The 19,865-nt window shown below is 41.4% G+C and overlaps 1 protein-coding gene across 1 annotated transcript in view; it reads left to right on the forward strand.

The window, feature by feature from the left end:
• The first annotated feature begins 2,847 nt into the window (after positions 1-2,847).
• The window catches only part of Col1a2 (collagen type I alpha 2 chain), a 35,090-nt gene continuing 18,072 nt past the window's right edge, over positions 2,848-19,865 (forward strand). The window contains exons 1-25 of the mRNA XM_075953371.1: positions 2,848-3,042; positions 5,443-5,453; positions 6,066-6,080; positions 6,722-6,757; positions 7,795-7,896; positions 9,026-9,079; positions 11,811-11,855; positions 12,016-12,069; positions 12,162-12,215; positions 12,501-12,554; positions 12,848-12,901; positions 13,378-13,431; positions 14,933-14,977; positions 15,237-15,290; positions 15,393-15,437; positions 15,718-15,771; positions 16,382-16,480; positions 16,601-16,645; positions 16,761-16,859; positions 17,223-17,276; positions 17,395-17,502; positions 17,851-17,904; positions 18,015-18,113; positions 19,030-19,083; positions 19,544-19,642. Coding sequence (XP_075809486.1) covers positions 2,973-3,042; positions 5,443-5,453; positions 6,066-6,080; positions 6,722-6,757; positions 7,795-7,896; positions 9,026-9,079; positions 11,811-11,855; positions 12,016-12,069; positions 12,162-12,215; positions 12,501-12,554; positions 12,848-12,901; positions 13,378-13,431; positions 14,933-14,977; positions 15,237-15,290; positions 15,393-15,437; positions 15,718-15,771; positions 16,382-16,480; positions 16,601-16,645; positions 16,761-16,859; positions 17,223-17,276; positions 17,395-17,502; positions 17,851-17,904; positions 18,015-18,113; positions 19,030-19,083; positions 19,544-19,642 — 1,512 coding nt within the window. The 5' untranslated portion in view covers positions 2,848-2,972. The remainder of the gene's footprint in view (positions 3,043-5,442; positions 5,454-6,065; positions 6,081-6,721; positions 6,758-7,794; positions 7,897-9,025; positions 9,080-11,810; positions 11,856-12,015; positions 12,070-12,161; positions 12,216-12,500; positions 12,555-12,847; positions 12,902-13,377; positions 13,432-14,932; positions 14,978-15,236; positions 15,291-15,392; positions 15,438-15,717; positions 15,772-16,381; positions 16,481-16,600; positions 16,646-16,760; positions 16,860-17,222; positions 17,277-17,394; positions 17,503-17,850; positions 17,905-18,014; positions 18,114-19,029; positions 19,084-19,543; positions 19,643-19,865) is intronic.

Genomic DNA, 19,865 nt, shown 5'->3' on the forward strand with positions numbered 1-19,865 from the left:
CAAAGCCGCCCTCAGGCCTACTCAGCTCCAACCACCTGATGAAAGCTCTCTCTCCTCGGAAAACGACACAGGGCTTTGAACGTGGGAGCCAGTGTTCTAGCAGCAAAGCCATGCAAGGCTTTGATTATCCCCGGCTCCTTAGCCCGGTTACTCCATTTTTGTTCCTTCCCTCTCCCTACATATCATCTGGACCTGGACAGTCAGTTCAGTTCAATTGTTTGCTTCAGCTCTCCCAGTTTCCTCAGCAACCACCCCCACCCCTCAACTACAACACAAAGAACTCACTAAAAACATTTGTTATTTTAATACACAGAATATTTAGACAGTATCTAGAGGCCAGCATTAGAGAACACTAGCGTGTCTCCTGATAGACAAAGACCGGGTCAAGGATGATCTGTTCCAGGTAGGTGATCACTGAGGGAGACTGTCCAAATTAACAATAAGATGGCTGGGATTCCTCTCTCTCTCTCTCTCTCTCTCTCTCTCTCTCTCTCTCTCTCTCTCTCTCTCTCTCTCTCACACACACACACACACACACACACACACACACACAACACATATGCAACAGAGAGACAGAGACAAAGCGACAGAGGTAGGGAGACAAGGGGGGAGGGAGAATAGAAGGAGGGAGAGAGATTGTTCTTTCCTCACTCTCTGCTCTGTCTAGGGCTTCCCATCCCGTGCTGACGCTGCCTGCTGCAAACCCTGCCACATCAGCAGGGAGGGAGCCCTGGAGCATTGGTATTTGCATCAGTTTCCAGGAATGCTTTATGAGCTCTCAGTTCACTTTCCAGCCCTGGGGGAGGGGATTTATGTACTGGTTTCTCTAATTCTCAAAAATTCACATAGGGGTTTTTTCTTTATTTATTTTTTCCTAAAAATGAAAATATAATCAAACTTTCAAAGGATGGTCTGCCCTTGAGACTATTTTGACAATCACAGAAAACCACAGAGCAAAATGGAATGTTTACGGTCTTGGGTAGCTATGGCAAAGCAAGTGATTTGGTCAAGTGGACCCCAAGAAGAGTTACTCAATAACTTTCCTGAAGGACATTTAGGGAATTTCTTTCATAAACCTATTTTCTTACCTGCCTGAGTCTTTTCTTCAGAATTAATATCTAATTTTCAGGCACAAGCAACACCCTGTAAAAGCAAGCCAGCACATTAGCAAAAATGGTAACTTGTGCTTCTGATTAATGCAAGAAAACAATTAGATGTATAGTTTTGAAGTTTTTCTTTCCTGGGCGCTCTTTCAGAAACCTTTCGCTACACCTTATTTCAGAACCACATCCTAACTTGTCTCTCAAATACGTGTTTTTAATTGGATAAAAATAACGTTATTGAAATTTTTAGTTATCCTTCCTTCTACTTCTAACTTTTTTTTTTAAGTTTAGAAAGAGAAGCCAGTTAGCAATACCCAGTCCCTCTGGTTTATAGCAGCTGCTGACTGAGTCAACCTACTTAGGCAGAAATTCTTCCTCACCAGGAAGCAGAAAAGGAGGGAGTGGGGGAAGAAAGAAGGTTTCCAAGGAGCCCACCCACTTCTGCTTCATGAAGATAAAGTTGGCTGGCCTAAGGATGTGATTTCTGGGACAGGATAGGTCTTAGACTAGGTTTCTGCTGCCTCGGGAAGGATGCTTGGCAGGCTAAGGGGCCCCGGGATCTTGGAAGACAGCCTAAGAGGCTTGGGGAAGGAGCACTCAGTGTGTCGTTGCCACCACCCTGGAAAACCAAGGTCCTCTACTCCAGTGCCTCAGGATCAAAGTCTCATCCCAGAGCCGGTGTTATGAAGGCCAGGGAGGGGGAAGGGGAGTCTGTGGAGAGTTAACTTTTGTCCGGAGAAGCCAGTTGGGATGTACATCCTAGGTGCCTAATAAAAAGTTTTAACACTCCTTTTCACATTTTCTCCTAAACAGAATTAGGAGAAAGAGGTGTGAGGATGAAGGCAGAGAGGTACTGGGGAACGGCTGAGAATGGTTATGAACGGGCAGCAAGGTCAAGGGGGCTGTATGCTCACTGACGCGTTATCTGGTTCAGGCTCTGAGCATGGCTGGAAATCATCCTGCAAAGGGTCTGTGGACAGAGCTGGAACTGGGAAGGGAAGGACTTCCTTGGGGGTTGAACAAACCAAATGTAATAGTTCAAAGTTTATCCTTTGGATGGGAATGTCCGCTCCATCACCATCAACAGGAGAGAGAGAGAGAGAGAGAGAGAGAGAGAGAGAGAGAGAGAGAGAGAGAGAGAGAGAGAATGAGAATTGGGCAGGCAGGCCCCAAAGCAAAGCAGGGGAGGGGGCAGGGTGGAGTCAACCCCGGAGGGCTGCTCTAGACCTCGCCACGCTGTCGCCCTTCGTCTCTGAAGCCCCAGCCCCCTCCAGCCTGCCGACGGCCCGCAGGGCACAAAGTGAAGCAGGACTGGACAGCTCCTGCTTTTTCACCTTCGCTCCTCAGGTCCCTCAACACCTGCCTCTCTGCCCAGAGATCTGAAAAGTGCCCACGTAGGTGTCCTCAAAGTGGTTCCAAACTTGGCAAGGGCGGGAGAGGGCGGGTGGCTGGGGAGGGCGGAGGTATGCAGACAGAGAGTCAGACTTTCCCCTCGAAAGCCTCAAAAGTGTCCACGTCCTCAAAAAGAATGGAACCAATTTAAGAAGCCCCGTGGCCACGTCCCTCCCCCCCCCCCTCCGCTCTCTCCCCTGGCGCCCCCGCAGTCTCCTCCCAGCACTGAGGCTGGGGCCCCTGGCCCCAGCTCTCCCATTGGTGGAGACGTTTTTGGAGGCACCCACCGACAGGGGAAACTTTTGCCATATAAATAGGGCAGGTCTGGGCTTTATTATTTTAGCACCACGGCAGCAGGAGTTTTCGGCTAAGTTGGAGGGACCGGTCACGATTGCATGTCAGCGCCCGCCAGGTGATACCTCCGCTGGTGACACAGGGGCTCTGCACACAAGGAGTCTGCATGTCTAAGTGGTAGACATGCTCAGCTTTGTGAATACGCGGACTCTGTTGCTGCTTGCAGTAACGTCGTGCCTAGCGACATGCCAATGTAAGTGTCTTCCGCTTGTTTGGGGGAGTTGAAGGAGAGAGGCAGGATAGGTGGGCGCCCTGACCTGTCAAGGGGAAACTTCGCCCATTTCCATATGCAGCTTGTGAGGACGCTCACCGCCCTGTAGGGAAACACCCGGGCAGACAAGAGGAAAGTACTTTAAAAGGATGGAAACATGGAAGGCTTGACGGTTTCCAAGAGTCGGGAATGCTTACCCTTAACACTAGACTGCTGGTCTGGATCCCCCGGGTGACTGAAGTTCCCAAGGAGGCAACGCATTTTGCCTCAAGATGAGACAAACACTAACTGACAGAGTGAAAGAATCAGAGTACCCCACTCTTCAATCCCCAGAAGTGTGTTCGTGGTCACCTTGGGAAACTTGAGGCCTAGTTTAGAAAGTCCTTTAATGTAACAATACAAAACTCACCCCGTCTCCATCTTCTTGTGGGCGTGGGCGTCGGGGCTGGTAGATGACGTTGATGAAGATAATGATGAAAAGGCGCCCCCTGGAGGGAGTAAAATGAAAGCACAGGGACGGGGCCTTAAGATAATGGAATTCCAGTTAAAGACTCCCTGGGTCCCGAGAGTGATTTACACTTCTAGGCCTTATGTGGAGGGGTCAGTTGGAGTCTATGAAGAAATGGGGAGTCTAGGCTTCTACTTTTGTCTTCTGAGTCGTTAAATTAACTTCCCCGTTCATTGCAGGGTCATGGAAATAGTAATTCTTAACTAAAACCAGCTCTGTTTAGTTACCCCTCTACATGTTCCTACTGGTAATCAGACATGAAAACAACAGATTTGAGAAATGTCAACCTTCGAGAGCCTGGAATTCTTCCCAATGAGGCTCTTACTCATTTGCTGTGTGGCTTCGAGTATGGAAATTGAATGTGCCAATTTCAACGCCACTTTTCGTTTCAAGCGTGCATGGCTAGACTTTCAAGTCTTAAGAATGAAAATCAGCTGGGTTTCGTCTTGCAAACTGCTTCATAACTTAACTAGTCAAAGACGTTGGCTTGATGAGGGTTGAGGGGTGCCTGGCCACATCCAGTGCTTCAAAAGCTAGCCCCACCCACATGCTGTGTGCCTACCATTGTCTCATTTATGTTGTGTGTATGTTCCCTTCATCCACTTTTATATACCCACTGAGGATACGAAGGAGAAACTGCAATGAACAGTTAGCGGTATCAGTTCGCGTTATATGAAATCAGAGAGTAAGAGAGTAGATTCCCACAGAAAAATATAATAGCCCTTGGGAAAGTAGAGATAGGAATGCCAATGCACCTTCTAATTAACACTAACCAGTGTGTGGAAGAAACGTTGCCCAACACACATTGTTCAAATGGTTCACAACTAAGTAATTAAAAGGAAAGTCGCTAAAGGTTGTAAGGCTGGTGGGCTTCTCTTCATCAATTCAGACAAACTATTCTTTCTTTAATGGACACAATAAACCAAACATATTATTTATCCAATTTAACAGTAATTCTCATCAATTGCCCTCAAATGTCAAGGCTGGAGGCAGTCCACCCTCCAAATGGTGACCATTGCAACAGATGTTCTCATTCCAAATGACATAGGTCTTGACCACCAAATTCAAGCAGTTTTTCGGGGTGAATCATCCTGGAGCATGTCCAACCACAATTATAGACCACATTACCTACAATTATACTGCAAGGTGGGAGCTCAGCCTTTAAAGTCTCATAGTAATTGTGGAGAGGAGGTGGGCATTTATTGTTCTCATTATTTCTAAAGATCTTAATTCATAGTTTCCTCTTTTTATAAAATGATCCTTCTTAGGGAACAAATTCAATGCACGTTAATCAAATGACCTTATCTAATTTAAGTGAACTATTTAAAGCAAAAAAAAAAAATCCGATTCCTGAATCAATTTGCTTTCATGTATGTAAATTAGACCTTTGGGGGAAAAGGGCTAAGTCACTCCAATGTTTTATGAAAACAAAGTCTGCTTTAAGATGCATCCTCTCCTAAGTTTATTTCGATTTTTATGTATTAAAGGCTATCCAAGCCATGAATTATTTCCTCATCAATCAATCGGTGTGAGAGTCAACGATTTACCTAGGTCACTTCCACCATAGTTGCTGAGCATCTTAAATGTCCTCCAGACACATTAATGTTTCATAGTATTTATAAAGTAGTAAATAATTAACCATTTAATTCAAAATATATTTACATACTAAACCTGTAAGCAAATCATCTTGATGCTCCCTGGTGTGTCTTTGACCTGAGTAATTATGAAGTTATCAGTATATTCTTAAGAAGAAATAGAAGGGGTATTTTAGTCAGGTAATTCAATCTTATAAACCATGTATCACTTGTTAATTACTGTAACTGAAAATGAAATGTTATCAATAACTATTTCTTATTTTCTTCTTTCCTTTATAGCTTTACAAGAGGTGAGTAAAATTATTTTCAGAAAAATAAGACGTGCATACTTTGATTGCCTTGATCTCAGCAATGTTTCCTAAGGAGCCAAGTTGGCCAGTTTGACTTCCCAAGGAAATTATGAAAGGGTAGAGTGGCCCAAACCCTTCTGGTTTCTACTGAAATACTACCACATTTTCCTAAGTGGGTGGAGCTACTAAGTAAGGCCAGTCTCATAAAATACCCATGGGGAACAGAGAGTAAATGGGCCAGATGAAGTTTGGCTTTTAGCACCAGCTACTCCGAAGTACAAGATCTCGCTGAGCTAATGAGGTTGTTTTTTTCTAAAACAAATTCCTTTTGATTCATTTGCAAAGAATTATGAATAAATGAATAAATTCTTTGCTCATGAATTAAAATTGCAACATAGTTATAAGTATATATATTTGGTTTTGTAGACCGCATTTTGTTTATTGGTAAACTTTTATATTTTATTACAAAATAGTAGAATAAGATAATAGAGAATAATGTGGTAACATCTATAGATAAATTTGTATATAATATGATAATATTTATCACCTTTAATCTATGAATGTATGCATAATTCTTCTCATAATAATCATTATTTACCTTTTCTTTTCTAGGAATCTGCAAGAAAGGTAAGAGTATAATACTCCTCCATAAGTATTTGATATTACCAGAATAATGTAAGTTTGACAAAGTTTAAAATGAACTATAGAAAGAAAATGCTTTGTCAGGATTTTACCCATGCAAATACATATTCACCAAACCAGAAAATAGAATAGTATTAATGATTGATGTAATTAAGTTTTATTATCTTCTAGAAGCATCTCTAATTACATTTATGTTATATAAATCGATGATTTACATACTACTACTAAAAGACTTTCTAAATATTTGTTTATATTCTGATGGGGAAATGCATATTATATTAATTATAAGTAGTAGTTTATTTTAAAGATCTGACTCTGTTGCTGTGTGGTAAAGATGTAACAATATGGTTATTTTATCTATAACAATCATTTTACTAAAAACACAGTGGATAGTATTGATTTGACCACCACAGACTATAGCATCCTCTAGTCCTTCAGTTGGAAAATCTTGCATATAGTTTTAACAAAAAATGTGCCATCATCTACTGCTTTATTCAGGTCTTTTGGCTTTTGTTTGATAATATTTTAGATCAGCCTTAACAACTCATTATTTTCAAAATTGGTTTGCCTGTTCACTGTAAATTACTTAGACATGTGTTCTTTTTGCTGTTTTTGTCTTCTTTTAGGGCCCCACTGGAGATAGAGGACCACGTGGAGAAAGGGTATGTAATTTTTGAACCATTAAAGGGCTTTGGCCCATATTTGAATAACTACATATTAGGAGCTACAGAAGGCTGACAATGTGTAAGAATATTATGTATTCAGATAATTACACCGCCTTTTAAGTAGATAATGTCCTGCAGAAGAAGTAAATGAACATTATTATATATAATCAATATCCCTTTTCAGTCAAGATTACCCTTTCATAAAAAGAAACGCTATTACAGACAGCCCAATTCTTTGCAAGTCTATTTTTCTTTGTTTTAATTTGACCTGCCCTGTATATGTATCATGGAAATGTATCCCCTACCACACAGATCTCTTTGTAACATGTTTTGTTTCTTTCGGAAGAAAAGAAGATCTTTGTATAGATCGGAAATAATTGGGAAGCAGTTGGCAGTAGCATGCTTGTCTGTGTCTGTCCTGCGTGCACAGGCCATTCTGCCATTCTGTTTGCTATATTCTTGCTACATTGTTACATATGCGTAACTCCATGGTTTTGCATGATTTACATTTATATATCATTTTTACCAATATATAAACAACTGCATCTTGTATCTGTCCTGAAATGTGGACTTATACATATTCTATTCAATTTATTAGTGGTGTAATTCTATCAGTTAATTATCCCAACAACATGAATAGTGTTCAAGCGGTGTTCCTAGCCTGTGATAAAATGATCTTATCAGTTACTCTGCTCTTGACACACCACATACTGAAACAACGGAACGCTTTCACAAGAGTCAGGAACCAGCATCAATGTGCGGTGTCTCTATACACACGTGACATGCAAAGTTCACAGAATCAGCTGTTTCTACCCTGTATTAGCTACCACACACCAATCATTAAAGGTCTTTCTAAGTTAGACCTATATCATGTCAATCAATGAGCGATACAGCAAATTATATTTCCACCTATTCACATAGACAAGTCTAAACACCTGACCTTAGCATATGTGTTCTTAGGTCTCTTTTTACATACTATCCAGGTTTTGACATGGCTACTCTAACCGTGTCCTAAATCCTTTTCTTTATAACAGGGTCCAGCAGGTCCCCGAGGCAGAGATGGTGCAGATGGTCCCCCTGGCCCTCCTGGTCCCCCTGGTCCCCCTGGTCCCCCCGGCCCCCCTGGTCTTGGTGGGGTAAGGTGTCTTCAGTAATTTTAACTTATTTCTCACTTTAGTGTCTTGCTCTGTTAGAAAAATATTAATTGTAAAATTTATTATTAGTAGGTTAAAGAAAAAATCTTCCATTTGGAAATTAGTACATTTTATTTTATTTCTTCAGTTTCTTTGTTCAAGGTTTTGCTTTGCCTGTCCCCTTTTTGAGGCCTTGTCAATTACAGGCCAGGTCTTTGTGTTCACTAACGGTAGCTGCAGCCATCAGCGCTGTTATTTAATTTGGGGATTTAATATCTTTTATCAGAAAGGCACAAATAAGAGGCGTTGCATTATTAACGAGTTTGATTAGTAGACGGAATTTCATAAGTGAAGCCCCTGATCTGAAGCAATTTCACAAACATCCAACCCTCTTTATTCTCCTTGGAGTTGAGTCTGCTGCACCAACATTCAAAGCGGTTTTAGGTTTAATTTGCTTGAAACTAATTTAAGAAAAGTGCATTTCCCTTTTTCATTAATATCTTCTTTTAGCTTTATGTCTTTGACAATGGTATGAGTGCCAAATGGCCTCACTGCAGGAAGGAAAACATATTTGTTTAATTGGTTAGCACTATGAATCAGAACCCTGATTCTAATACCCAACTGTATGCCAGTAAAATAAGACCTTTTTCTCCCAAAGATCTTATTATGATTGCTTATCTACTGAGTGTATTGAAAAGCACCTTCTTTATACAGCTACCACTCCAAGGGAGATCGCTAACAGGGAGGTTATTACTGGGAACTATTTTTTAAAAGTTTAATCTTCTAAGGGGCATTTTAATTTTCCTATAACTTAAAAACTCTTTATATCCTTTTATGAGACTCCAGCCAGAACAAAGAAGTATCTTAGAGGTTTGTGGGCTACAGTGGCAGCTGTTAGCACAGCCTGTCCTCCTGAGCTCTGCTTCACTTGGAAGGGTTTTAAGGGACTGTAAAGGTTTAGGAAGCCATCCTTCCTCACTCTAGAGGTAGGTGATAGCTGGGGGGCTCAGTTCTGAATTCGAAGTCACTTCTATTTGAAACATGGCTATCAGGAAATTTATTGCAAGCGGAATGGAAAATTTAAGTGTATGACCACTGACATATACGCTTGTATGTGTTTTGTTCCCTGTAGAAATTTGCTGCTCAGTATCTTGACAAAGGAGTTTCATCTGGACCTGGACCAATGGTATGCTTATCTCTTTTCCTCCTAGAGGGAAAAAGAAGCTTGTAGAGGGAATTTATGTTAGACTTTACAACGAGAGTTAACACTCCATATTTAGAATACATGAAACAAACTCCCTTTTCTGCACTTAAATAACAAAACTCAAGTCCAGGTTAAAAGTTTATTTTCTCAGCAAAGATGCTTCATAAAAACACAGATGTTTATGTCTAAGAAATAATCTTTAGACATAATGACCGTAACTTAGGCAGATCAACTCGGAATATTAGCTTCCATCCACTTCTCTATATACTTCCGTATTCCTTACACTGTGACTCACCTCTGAGGCACACGACGACTGTGCTTCCTGCACCTGATAGGAAGGGCCCAAGTTCCGTTTCGGTCCCTTCACCTTCTAACAGGAGAGTCTGGGGCCTTTTTACCAATAAGCAAGATGCATGAGAGGCAACATACGACTTGACTAGAACATTTCCTTCATCACAAGTATTCAAGAGGTGTCCCCAATCGGTTCAGAACTACAGCAAATGAAATATATTCTAGTGAGCCATGAATGAGGACTTGATCATAGAAGGAATACTTCTTGTTTTCTTCCATTCTGATGAAAATACCCTTTTTGCCTATTTCTTAACCAATATAGAAGAGAATGAGTCAAATTTAGCGTTTATGTCACCATCACACATTCTGCCATTTGTAAACAATTTATAAAGCTTCCCTGTGTATTAGAACGATGACCTAGCTAACAAATGAATCTTCTACCGAACATTACTGAGATGTAATGAAGAAAAAATAGACACAATCATGAAAAATGTGTAATAGTTTATTTGAAAGAATGAAAATGTTCCAGAAATAAAAACATTAGGTTGATTAACTACTATAGAATTTAATACACATGCATACAACTTGGTGATTCTAATTATGTTTTCCAAAAACATTTATCTGTTAGTTATCATGGTCTTTAAAACACAGCTTTTACCTGGGTCCTACATCAGTGCTCTGTCTTCACAAGATATTCTTCTGAAGCTAATGGGCCGAAATAGACTAATGTACTATAAGGGCAAGACAGTATTTTCTGTGAATTAAAGCTCTCACTTGTAAAATAATGGAGCTTTAATTGATGACTTCCAATTTCCTGATTTTTCCAGTAATTTAAAATGCTCATATATGAAATGAAAGATGTAGGCATTCTTTTGGCTTTGTTTCTATTGGACATTTGAAATGAGTTGTTTCTGCTAATGCTGGGCATTAGTCAGCTGTGAAGTAGAACCCATTTCTCAAGAAGAGGGAAAATGGGAAATAAAGCAGAAGTAGATATCATTTTATTTTTAAAATTAAGATGGTGGATAGAAGCTGGGGGAAATTAATATGAATTTCAGATTCTCTTGTCTTTAAAGCCTCTCTCTGGGGAGAATCAAGTGAATATTTCACTTTAAAGTATCAGCAAAGTATAATTTAAGTTTGTGCATCTCCATACTTCCACAGACATAAGCAATCAACAGACATGTGCTTAACAAATAGAGAAGACAGGCAGCAATAAAGTGTTAAAATAATTTTCCATGTTGGAAAATCAATAACTATAAAACCCCACAGGGTCCTTTTCTGAATTAATCATGGTTCATCTCACAGCCTTCACAAAATAAAATATCCTTTATGTAAATGAAGTTGTTGCAAATACAGGGAAAGATGAATAAATATAATTAAAAATTCATGATGTCAAAGAAAATTGTACTTAATGGATATAAAAAATACTTTCATTGAAAAGCAACAACTTCCCTTTAACACTGAAGCAATTTCTAAAACAAAATAAATAATCTTCATAATGAGAACAATGTGCTTTATGTAGTGTCTCGCTATAGTCATTTAAAAGTAGGTGGGCTCACTACAAGGTCCTCATGGTTGATAGACATCATAAACAAATTACTTAAAACTTGTCCATGTATGAGAAATGGGTCCTGCAAATGAGCTTACATAAGCATTGATTACTACAGAGGCAAACTAAAGCTACATTTATCCCCCAAACTCATAGCATTCTGTTTTACCTTACATTTGTGTTCCCAAAGGGGAAAAAAGGCAAACGACTGTCATTTGTATTATGTTTTCAATATCCTGTCATAGATTCTTCCAATAGGCTGCCTCAATAATAATTCATTTTTCTTTCACCCCTCATTCATCCACTTTTGCTTTACATTTTCATCAGTCACCAGCAACCCTGAAAGGGGCTTTAAGGTTATAATTAACCACCCTTTTAATCATTAAGGAAGACTTTTGATCCTTTCAAATTTATGCCCCCATGACAATAAAAGATCAATTTCTTAGCTAAACATGGCATGGAGAGATGGCGTACAATGAGGAGAATTTAGCCAAAATGCTGTGTCAGCCATTAGATCTGTGCAAGGAGCAATTCTCTTCATCGCCTTTGACAACCTCCAGATGCCCATTTCGGCACATCTTGAGGAGTCTGTGGCTCCCCCATACAACTCTCATCAAGTTCTGAATTTTCAGTTGGTGAAAAAAGGAGAAGCGAAAGGCAAGAAAGGATGCAGGTGCAGGAAATTTGGGTTCTTAAAAAAAAAAAATGCTTCCTTGGGAGGGAGAAAAACTATGAGGTAAAAGTAGGATGGTCTTGTTCGTTCGTCCATGGCAAACAGGAAATGGCTCAGCAGAATTGTTTCTAAATCCAGTTTTCCCAGTCCAAAATGACCTGAGTTCTTAGTACTCACTACGTCTATTCTCTTGGCAGGGCTTAATGGGACCCAGAGGCCCTCCTGGTGCTGTTGGAGCCCCTGTAAGTACCAACATCTTACAATCATCTTACATAAAATATAAGGTTAAGCATTACTCTCATGTGGTGGGGATGATGACAAACTATTTGTGCAGTGACCTGAGTTTGATTTCATAGTTTGATTCTAAATAAATAAATAAATGTTCCTCCTCCCTTACCTCAGGGCCCTCAAGGTTTCCAGGGACCTGCTGGTGAGCCTGGTGAACCCGGCCAAACGGTGAGAACATTTTCTTCCTGTGTGAAAAGCATATTTGCTGGGAGGTTTCTGGACACCGTCTTCATCTCATAATGCATCTCCTATTTCCTTAGGGTCCTGCAGGTTCTCGTGGTCCAGCTGGGCCCCCTGGCAAGGCTGGTGAGGATGTAAGTGTTTATTCTCAAGCTCTTCTGAGACAACTTTTAAATGCTCCATCTCAACAGGAGCGTCTAGACCGAGATTTAGTTCCATACTGAAGGCTCAAAATATGCTTGACATGAGTCTCCCCGTACGGGGAGATATTACATTAGTGAAATACTAATTAGCTTGCTTGTACTTGAGAGAGATCATGTTTAATTAAACATGTATTTAAGCCCCCATTCTTATGTGTACCTTTCTCTTCTCATGGTTTACCAAGTAAAGGCTGACCCTATGCTGCTTTCACGTTTCAGGGTCACCCTGGAAAACCTGGACGACCTGGAGAGAGAGGAGTTGTTGGACCACAGGTGAGACATAGCACAGAGTTAGTTATGAGTGGCCATGCCTCTGATGTTGGTACAGATCCGTTCACACTTGTGGCACTGATTAAAGGCAAGGGAAAGAAACAAGGAAAGAGTGCAGATATTTTATTCATGGCAATCAATCAAACTATAAACAACTAAATTGTTTCTATATTTTTTTACGAATGCCATCATCTTACTTACTCATATAATAGCTTGGTTTACAAAGAGGAAAGCATTGTCTTTTAACTTCTAAGATAAACCTTATTCACTTGCTTCTGAATTTTTTTTTTTCCAAGGGTGCTCGAGGTTTCCCTGGAACTCCTGGACTCCCTGGCTTCAAAGGCATTCGGGTGAGCACCTTCTCCGTCGAAATAAGGGAACATGCTCATGGGGGTGGGGAGAGGTAAGAACTCAAGTGTATTTAAATTCCTGGGTGACAGACACATCCTAGCTTCCATGTCTCTGAATTCTGCTGGAAATTAAAGTGGAGCCAGAACTCACCAAAAACCGGGATTGGTGCAGAAAACCTGTAAACTGTGGCTTATTTTTAAATAGGTAGAAGTATCTGAAAACCGTGAGATTATTAGGATGACAAGGATGGAAGGAAACTTGTTCAGCATCCTTCCTTTCTTTGCTGCCTGCAGTCGTGGTGACTGACCTGGGGTTGTGGGACCAGCTCACTTGAGCTGGATGGAGCTCTGGACCGCGTTCCACCTCAGCAGCCACAGTCTCTGTCCATCAGATATAAGAGCTGCAAAGATGGGAGACTCTGATCTGACTGAAATGACAACGTGAACGCATTTTAAAAGTGCCCATTGCCTTGCAGGGACACAATGGTCTGGATGGATTGAAGGGACAGCCTGGTGCCCAGGGTGTGAAGGTAAGGACTGAGTTAGGAACACAGTTTGTAAGCAGCTCTTTCAAATCTTCCAACACTACCAAGAAGGCTATTTCACTGAAGACAACCCATATTTCAAAATATGTCTCCTCAACTATTCTTCAAATCCCTCAGTGGGACAACATTGAGGCTCTATGACAAAAGGCTAAAGTGCTGAGACTTATTTAACTTGTATGTTTATTTTAAAAATCAAATGAAAAACAGTGTTAAGATTTCCTTCCACCTTATTCTCTCCTCCCCTTACAATGTTATTCGATCTCTGCAGCCAAAACAAAGGTAAATAGACATATAATCAGATATTAGAACATGGTGTGCTGCTTAAAAGTGGGGACCCCTTTGCCTTGCACTAATTAGATACACACATTCATGTCACAATTCACTTTTCAACCTCTTTCCTCTGATTTATCTGTGCACACTCAAAAAATTTTTAATGAGGTAATTAAAGTCTCAGAAGTGTTTTATCTCATGGCTTAGCTCCTTCTCTGACAGCATTTCCAACCATAAAAGGTTCTCTTTCCTATTAAGGAGATAATGTGATATTAAAGTGAATACCAACGTAATTACAAATTAATGAGTAACAAATGCTAGCGGGACCAGAGATGGGTATGAATATGGAGAATATGGTCTAGCTTCCCAGCTGCCACACAAATGAATAAGGTCAAACGCATTTTCCCATGAGCCCAGAATTATAGCTCAGACTGCTGATCACAGTATCATACACTGTTGGAGCTAAAAGGCACTTCATAGGTGTTCTCATTGTGTGGATGGGGAAAACTGAGGTTAGAAAGAACCAGTGACTTGCTCAAAGTCTAGCATCTGGTGGTTTACAAGACAAACTCAAGAAATCCCATGTCTCTCGTTCCTAAAGAACATCTCCCCCATAAACCTACAACTGGGAAAACAGCTCAGTGGTAGGGCGCCTGCTTAGCATGCACCAAGCCTCGGATTTATTCCTCAGCATTTCTCTATAATCTAGAATATCTTGAAGAAAAGTTCTTTTACATTCCCCCAAATAGGAAATACCCAGCACTGCCTACCACTCGCAATAAGAAACAAATCCAATGGCTATAAAAACTATTATGGTACTTTTACTCTGTATGTATCCTAATGAAAATGATAAAACTGAGCATTCAAACACCTTTGAAGAAGGTAAATTTGGCTGTACTCAAAGAAAATGTATTTTTTTGTATTTTCTTTTTTAAAATAATATTTTTAATCTGATTCCAAATGTATAGAATATAAAGATAAAACCGGAGAGTAGTATAATCAAATAACCACAACTTTTTAGTGTCTTAACTAAACAGAACTCTGATCTTTTTAAAACACATATGTGTCTGAGATCATTGAGAAAAAAATCTATATGCATAAAAAGATGTTTTAAAACATATGAATGGCTCAAACCGATATAAGAGGGTAAAAGATTGCGCAGACTGAAAAATGGTATATATAACAAACACGGATTCAATTTTTTTTCTGCATATAGGGTGAACCTGGTGCCCCTGGTGAAAACGGAACCCCAGGCCAAGCGGTAAGTACTGATCAGTTCATTGGAAACCCTTTGCATCTTGAAACAGCTTTCAAGTTTGTGGTAGCTGCCATTTCTCTTGGCATTGTAGTCTTGATGTCTTTCTTATGCTCCTCGGCATCTTCATTCAGCATTCACCTGGTGTTAGAACGAGACTTGTGTTTTTAATGAATCTGTGCCTATGTTAGAAACTGAGCAAAGCTAAATGCTGCCTGTTACTTGTAGAGATTCTCGATTTTCTTAACACTATTTCTGCTTCTAGGGTGCCCGTGGGCTTCCTGGAGAGAGAGGGCGAGTCGGAGCCCCTGGTCCAGCTGTAAGTGATCCAGCTTTTTGCTAAGTTTTAAATCCTTTTAAAATGTCGTCCCATGGCGGTGGCTAGCTTCCACATGACTGCTCATCTTTCCTTCCTTCCTAGGGTGCCCGTGGCAGTGATGGCAGCGTTGGTCCTGTTGGCCCTGCTGTAAGTTTTTGCACTGGGGAGTTGACAAGGCTTCAAGGTGTCGGGCAGGAGCTATGCTCCCTAATTTTTATGAATTGACATTGTTCTGAGCACTTTTGCCAAATGTTCCCTTTGGAAGTGTCCGTTTATAAGTAGCAGAGCTATTTCAAATTCCCGGAGCTACTGAATGATGCATAAAGAAAAACTCATCCTGTGTTGGAAATGGCCAATGTCCTTCCTCAATAGAACTTGGTGCTTGTTTTCCTCATCCACTTCAGGGGAATTTCTGCTTTGATTTCAGGGTCCCATTGGATCTGCCGGCCCTCCGGGTTTCCCAGGTGCTCCTGGTCCCAAGGTAAAAACATCGGTTGCTGTCCGTGCCGTGATAAATTCTTTAGTGTGATGTGAAATATCAGTAGTATTTGCAGGAAGAGAGATAATTGCCTAGCAACTCCCTCAATCAGCCCCACCCTTTAAATCGTACAGTTTTCAACTGTGTGCTTGCATACTATTTATAGACAGAGCAGCAACCTAGAAACTGACTCGCCAGAGGCCCTGTAGAATGTGTTTCCTAGCTGGGCAGGGGTAGCATTCGCCATTAATCCTAGCACTCAGGAGGCAGAGGCAGAGCCCCTGTGAGTTCGAGGACAGCCTGGTCTACAGGAGCTAGTTCCAGGACAGGCTCCAGAGGTACAGCGAAACCTTGTCTCGAAAAACAAAACAAAACAAAAAACAAAAACTGACCACGCTTCCTAAGTTAGCGGGGACTGAGTGGTGACAAGGATAATGTCAGAAAGTCAGAACAAAGCTTGCAAATTAGAAAGTCAACCTCAAATTCATGTGATAATAAACCAGATAAGCGATCCTGAAGAAAATCCCTAAAAGTTGGTGCGGTAATAACGGGTGTGCTGTTCTGTGATTTAGTGCTAATCCCCAGTTTTTCCTTCTGTTACTTCCATTCCTAGGGTGAGCTTGGGCCTGTTGGCAATCCCGGCCCTTCTGGTCCTGCTGGTCCCCGTGGTGAAGTGGGTCTTCCAGGTCTTTCTGGCCCCGTTGGACCTCCTGTAAGTAGTCATTGAAATTAACACCATGGAGTAGAATAAATGAAGGTGGGCTCAAAAAAGGTAAGAAACACTCTAATTCTGGGACTTTTCCTTCCCCTTTCACACCCCACCCGCCTGCAGGGCAACCCTGGAGCAAACGGCCTCACTGGTGCTAAGGGAGCTGCTGTGAGTACCTCTGAGGGGTTGACCTTTGCTGCTCTGGGTTTAGAGGCACTCACCTAGGGCGCCTCTGCAGCCTGCTTCCTCCTAAGAGATGCTGGGGGGTCTTTTCTTCCCACAGGGCCTCCCTGGCGTTGCTGGGGCTCCTGGTCTCCCTGGCCCCCGTGGCATTCCTGGTCCCGTTGGTGCTGCTGGAGCTACTGGTGCCAGAGGACTGGTTGTAAGTGTTTTCTATCCTGAGATGCTAACTCTAGTATTTCATATGTTCTTTGACTTCTTGTTATTATTATTGTCTTCCCTCTGTAAGGTTTGATAAAAGTTTGTATTTCTTGTACAGCTTTGTTATGTTCCTGCATGGCCCCTTTTCTGCACTTTCACACAAACCCCTGCCTTCTGGTATCTTAGAAGCTTGTGCATAGGTAGACGAGGAAACTCCACGTTTGAGTCTTACCCTTGCATCACTACCGGTTTCCTATGGATGGATTTTTTTTAGATGGCTTACGCTTACACATCCCAAGGACTTGTCTGCTGTGGAGTGTTGGCCCCTTTTTGTCGTTTGACCACTGTTTTATTTGGATCTTAGGGTGAACCCGGTCCAGCTGGCTCCAAAGGAGAGACTGGTAACAAGGGTGAGCCTGTAAGTGGTTTTATAATCACAATTTTGTTAATTGGTCCTTCTCAGTTTCCAATTCAATTTCAGGTGCTAGATGATATATAAAAATGTTCTTCTACTCTTATTCTTTTTTATTAAACAGGGTTCTGCTGGAGCTCAAGGCCCTCCTGGTCCAAGTGGTGAAGAAGGAAAGAGAGGGTCCCCTGGTGAACCTGGATCTGCAGGCCCTGCAGGACCTCCAGGGCTGAGAGTAAGTTCCGAATACTCAGACACAGCAAGATCATCATGCCGCCCCTTGACTGGGAATTGGTCAGAATTTCTGAGTGTATTTCCTAGATGAAAGAGCATCTGCCTTCCATCTGTTTTATTAAATGAGTGACTCTCAGTTTGGTATGTTATTAAATGGGTCTGGAAACAATGTTGACCTATTTTCGCCGTATGCTCATCTGTGCATTCCCTCGGCATTTGGGTAAAACATCTTGGTTTGGTGTGTAATGGTATCTTCCTCTTTGAAGAAATCATGCCCCATGTTAGTAAACTCTGCCCTGTGGGATGGAAAGTTTCTCTAATCCCACTGCCTTGTGTCCTTTCCTTACAGGGCAGCCCTGGTTCTCGTGGTCTTCCTGGAGCTGATGGCAGAGCTGGTGTAATGGTAAGATGTCCTTCACTCAGTTGCTAAGAACAACCTTGACAATGCTGGTGCAGGTTGTGCCCTCAGCATACCTTACTGGGCCCCTTACTCGGCCTCTCTCCTATTAACAGGGCCCTCCTGGCAATCGTGGTTCAAGTGGTCCTGCTGGAGTCCGAGGTCCTAATGGAGACGCTGGCCGCCCTGGGGAGCCTGGTCTCATGGGTCCCAGAGTAAGTTTCAGATAAAGCCTCATAAAGTCCTGTCTGGAATTGATGCCATTTTAAAGGGATGCTTACCACTGACAGTAACAACCAAACAGTAAGCTTGTTAGTCAATGTGTTGATGTTGGCCTTTTTTTATTCAACTTTGTCAGAGCCCCAAAGAAGTTTCTGTGTATTTGGCTAGTTCACAGGTTTCCTGGGTGTTAACCTGAAGCAGTGACTATGAAATTTTAGAAAACTAGGTCTATTTAAAAATATCGAAATTAGTCTGGCTCTCTTACCAGCACGTATCTTTTATCTTAATTTGTGAGTTTTAGATAAGGTATTCATGAAATATATTAAGGCTATACATTATTACTTTATTAGATTTCTAAGTGAAACCATTTTTTCCAGCAATCATAAAATGCTGTAATGTATTCAGCATCACACCCAGCTACAGAGACCTTTTGATTCAGATACACTCAAATCCATAGCAATGGAATCGTTTTCTTCTCCATTATCTCTGATGGGTGAATATCAATGGCAACTTTGTGCCATAAACAAGTAATAAGGAACACCATATATAGTAATAAAAAATTTCACCTTGGAAATTGCTTACCAAAAGTATTAGTTTTCTTTTCCTCTTCCTATCATGGAGGAAAAAATATGGTACATTTTGGCCAAACAGTATGTTGCTTAACCCTTTCTTCTGACTCCTAGAAGTGGATCAGATACACAAAAAATAAAATACAAAGGAAGACAAAAAATAAGAGAAAGATTTCAGAATTCTTTTCCTACTTTCCAGCAAGGCTGATATCTCTAATGATTCACCCTTGGTAACAAACATGAAGTGAGGAGAAAGTGCTGTGTGAGATTTCAATTAATATTCAAGCCTTGAGTGTGGGAGCTACGGGAACAATATGAAAAGGCCTCCTTTATTTTGTAGGGTCTTCCTGGGTCTCCTGGAAACGTTGGCCCATCTGGTAAAGAAGGACCTGTCGTAAGTAGCGCTCATTTTCCATTACATTTTCAAGAACCCTTATCGCACCCTCATCAAGTCTATTTTTGTGGCTTATTTATACATGAATACATTGAAAATAAATATCAGCCACCTCTACGTCATTTGGGAAAAGAAGGTAATAGATTGTAATTCTGGAGTCTAAATGGATGCAGGACCAAAAACAGAGAAGGGATGAGAAATCATGACTAGAGAAATTGAAGCGGGTGACAGGGGATAGAAAGGGAAGGAAGGGGGCAAATTGCTTACATCTGAGATTGGACTGAGTGTCTCTGTACTGGCATTCCGTTTAGGACAGGGAAATGGAGTCATAATTGATTGACACCGTACAGGGAAAGCTTTGTGTGTTCAGAAAACATCATCTGTTTCAGCATCTGAAAACATGCTAAGCTTGCTAGCAGGAAGCCATTGGGTGATGAGTAACTTGAAACTCTGATTTCAGGGCCTGCCTGGCATTGACGGCAGACCTGGTCCAATCGGCCCTGCTGGAGCAAGAGGTGAAGCTGGCAACATTGGATTCCCTGGACCCAAAGGCCCCTCTGTAAGGATCGTGACCTCCTCTCCCTTAATACCTGTTTACTACATCTCAGCCACTGTCAGGGATTTCTGTCCTCAGCAGTTTACCACAAGACGGGGCCTTTTGACACAGAAAGCTGTAGAACCCTCCTTCCTTTAAATCTTTCCTGTCACTGTCGCCTTGGGCTGCTGGAAACCAGGCTTCCTGAGCCGCACCCCTCCACAGAGCGTCACTGTGGCCTTAGGGT

This window comes from Microtus pennsylvanicus, chromosome 19 (genome assembly GCF_037038515.1).
Source record: "Microtus pennsylvanicus isolate mMicPen1 chromosome 19, mMicPen1.hap1, whole genome shotgun sequence".
Lineage (NCBI taxonomy): Eukaryota > Metazoa > Chordata > Mammalia > Rodentia > Cricetidae > Microtus > Microtus pennsylvanicus.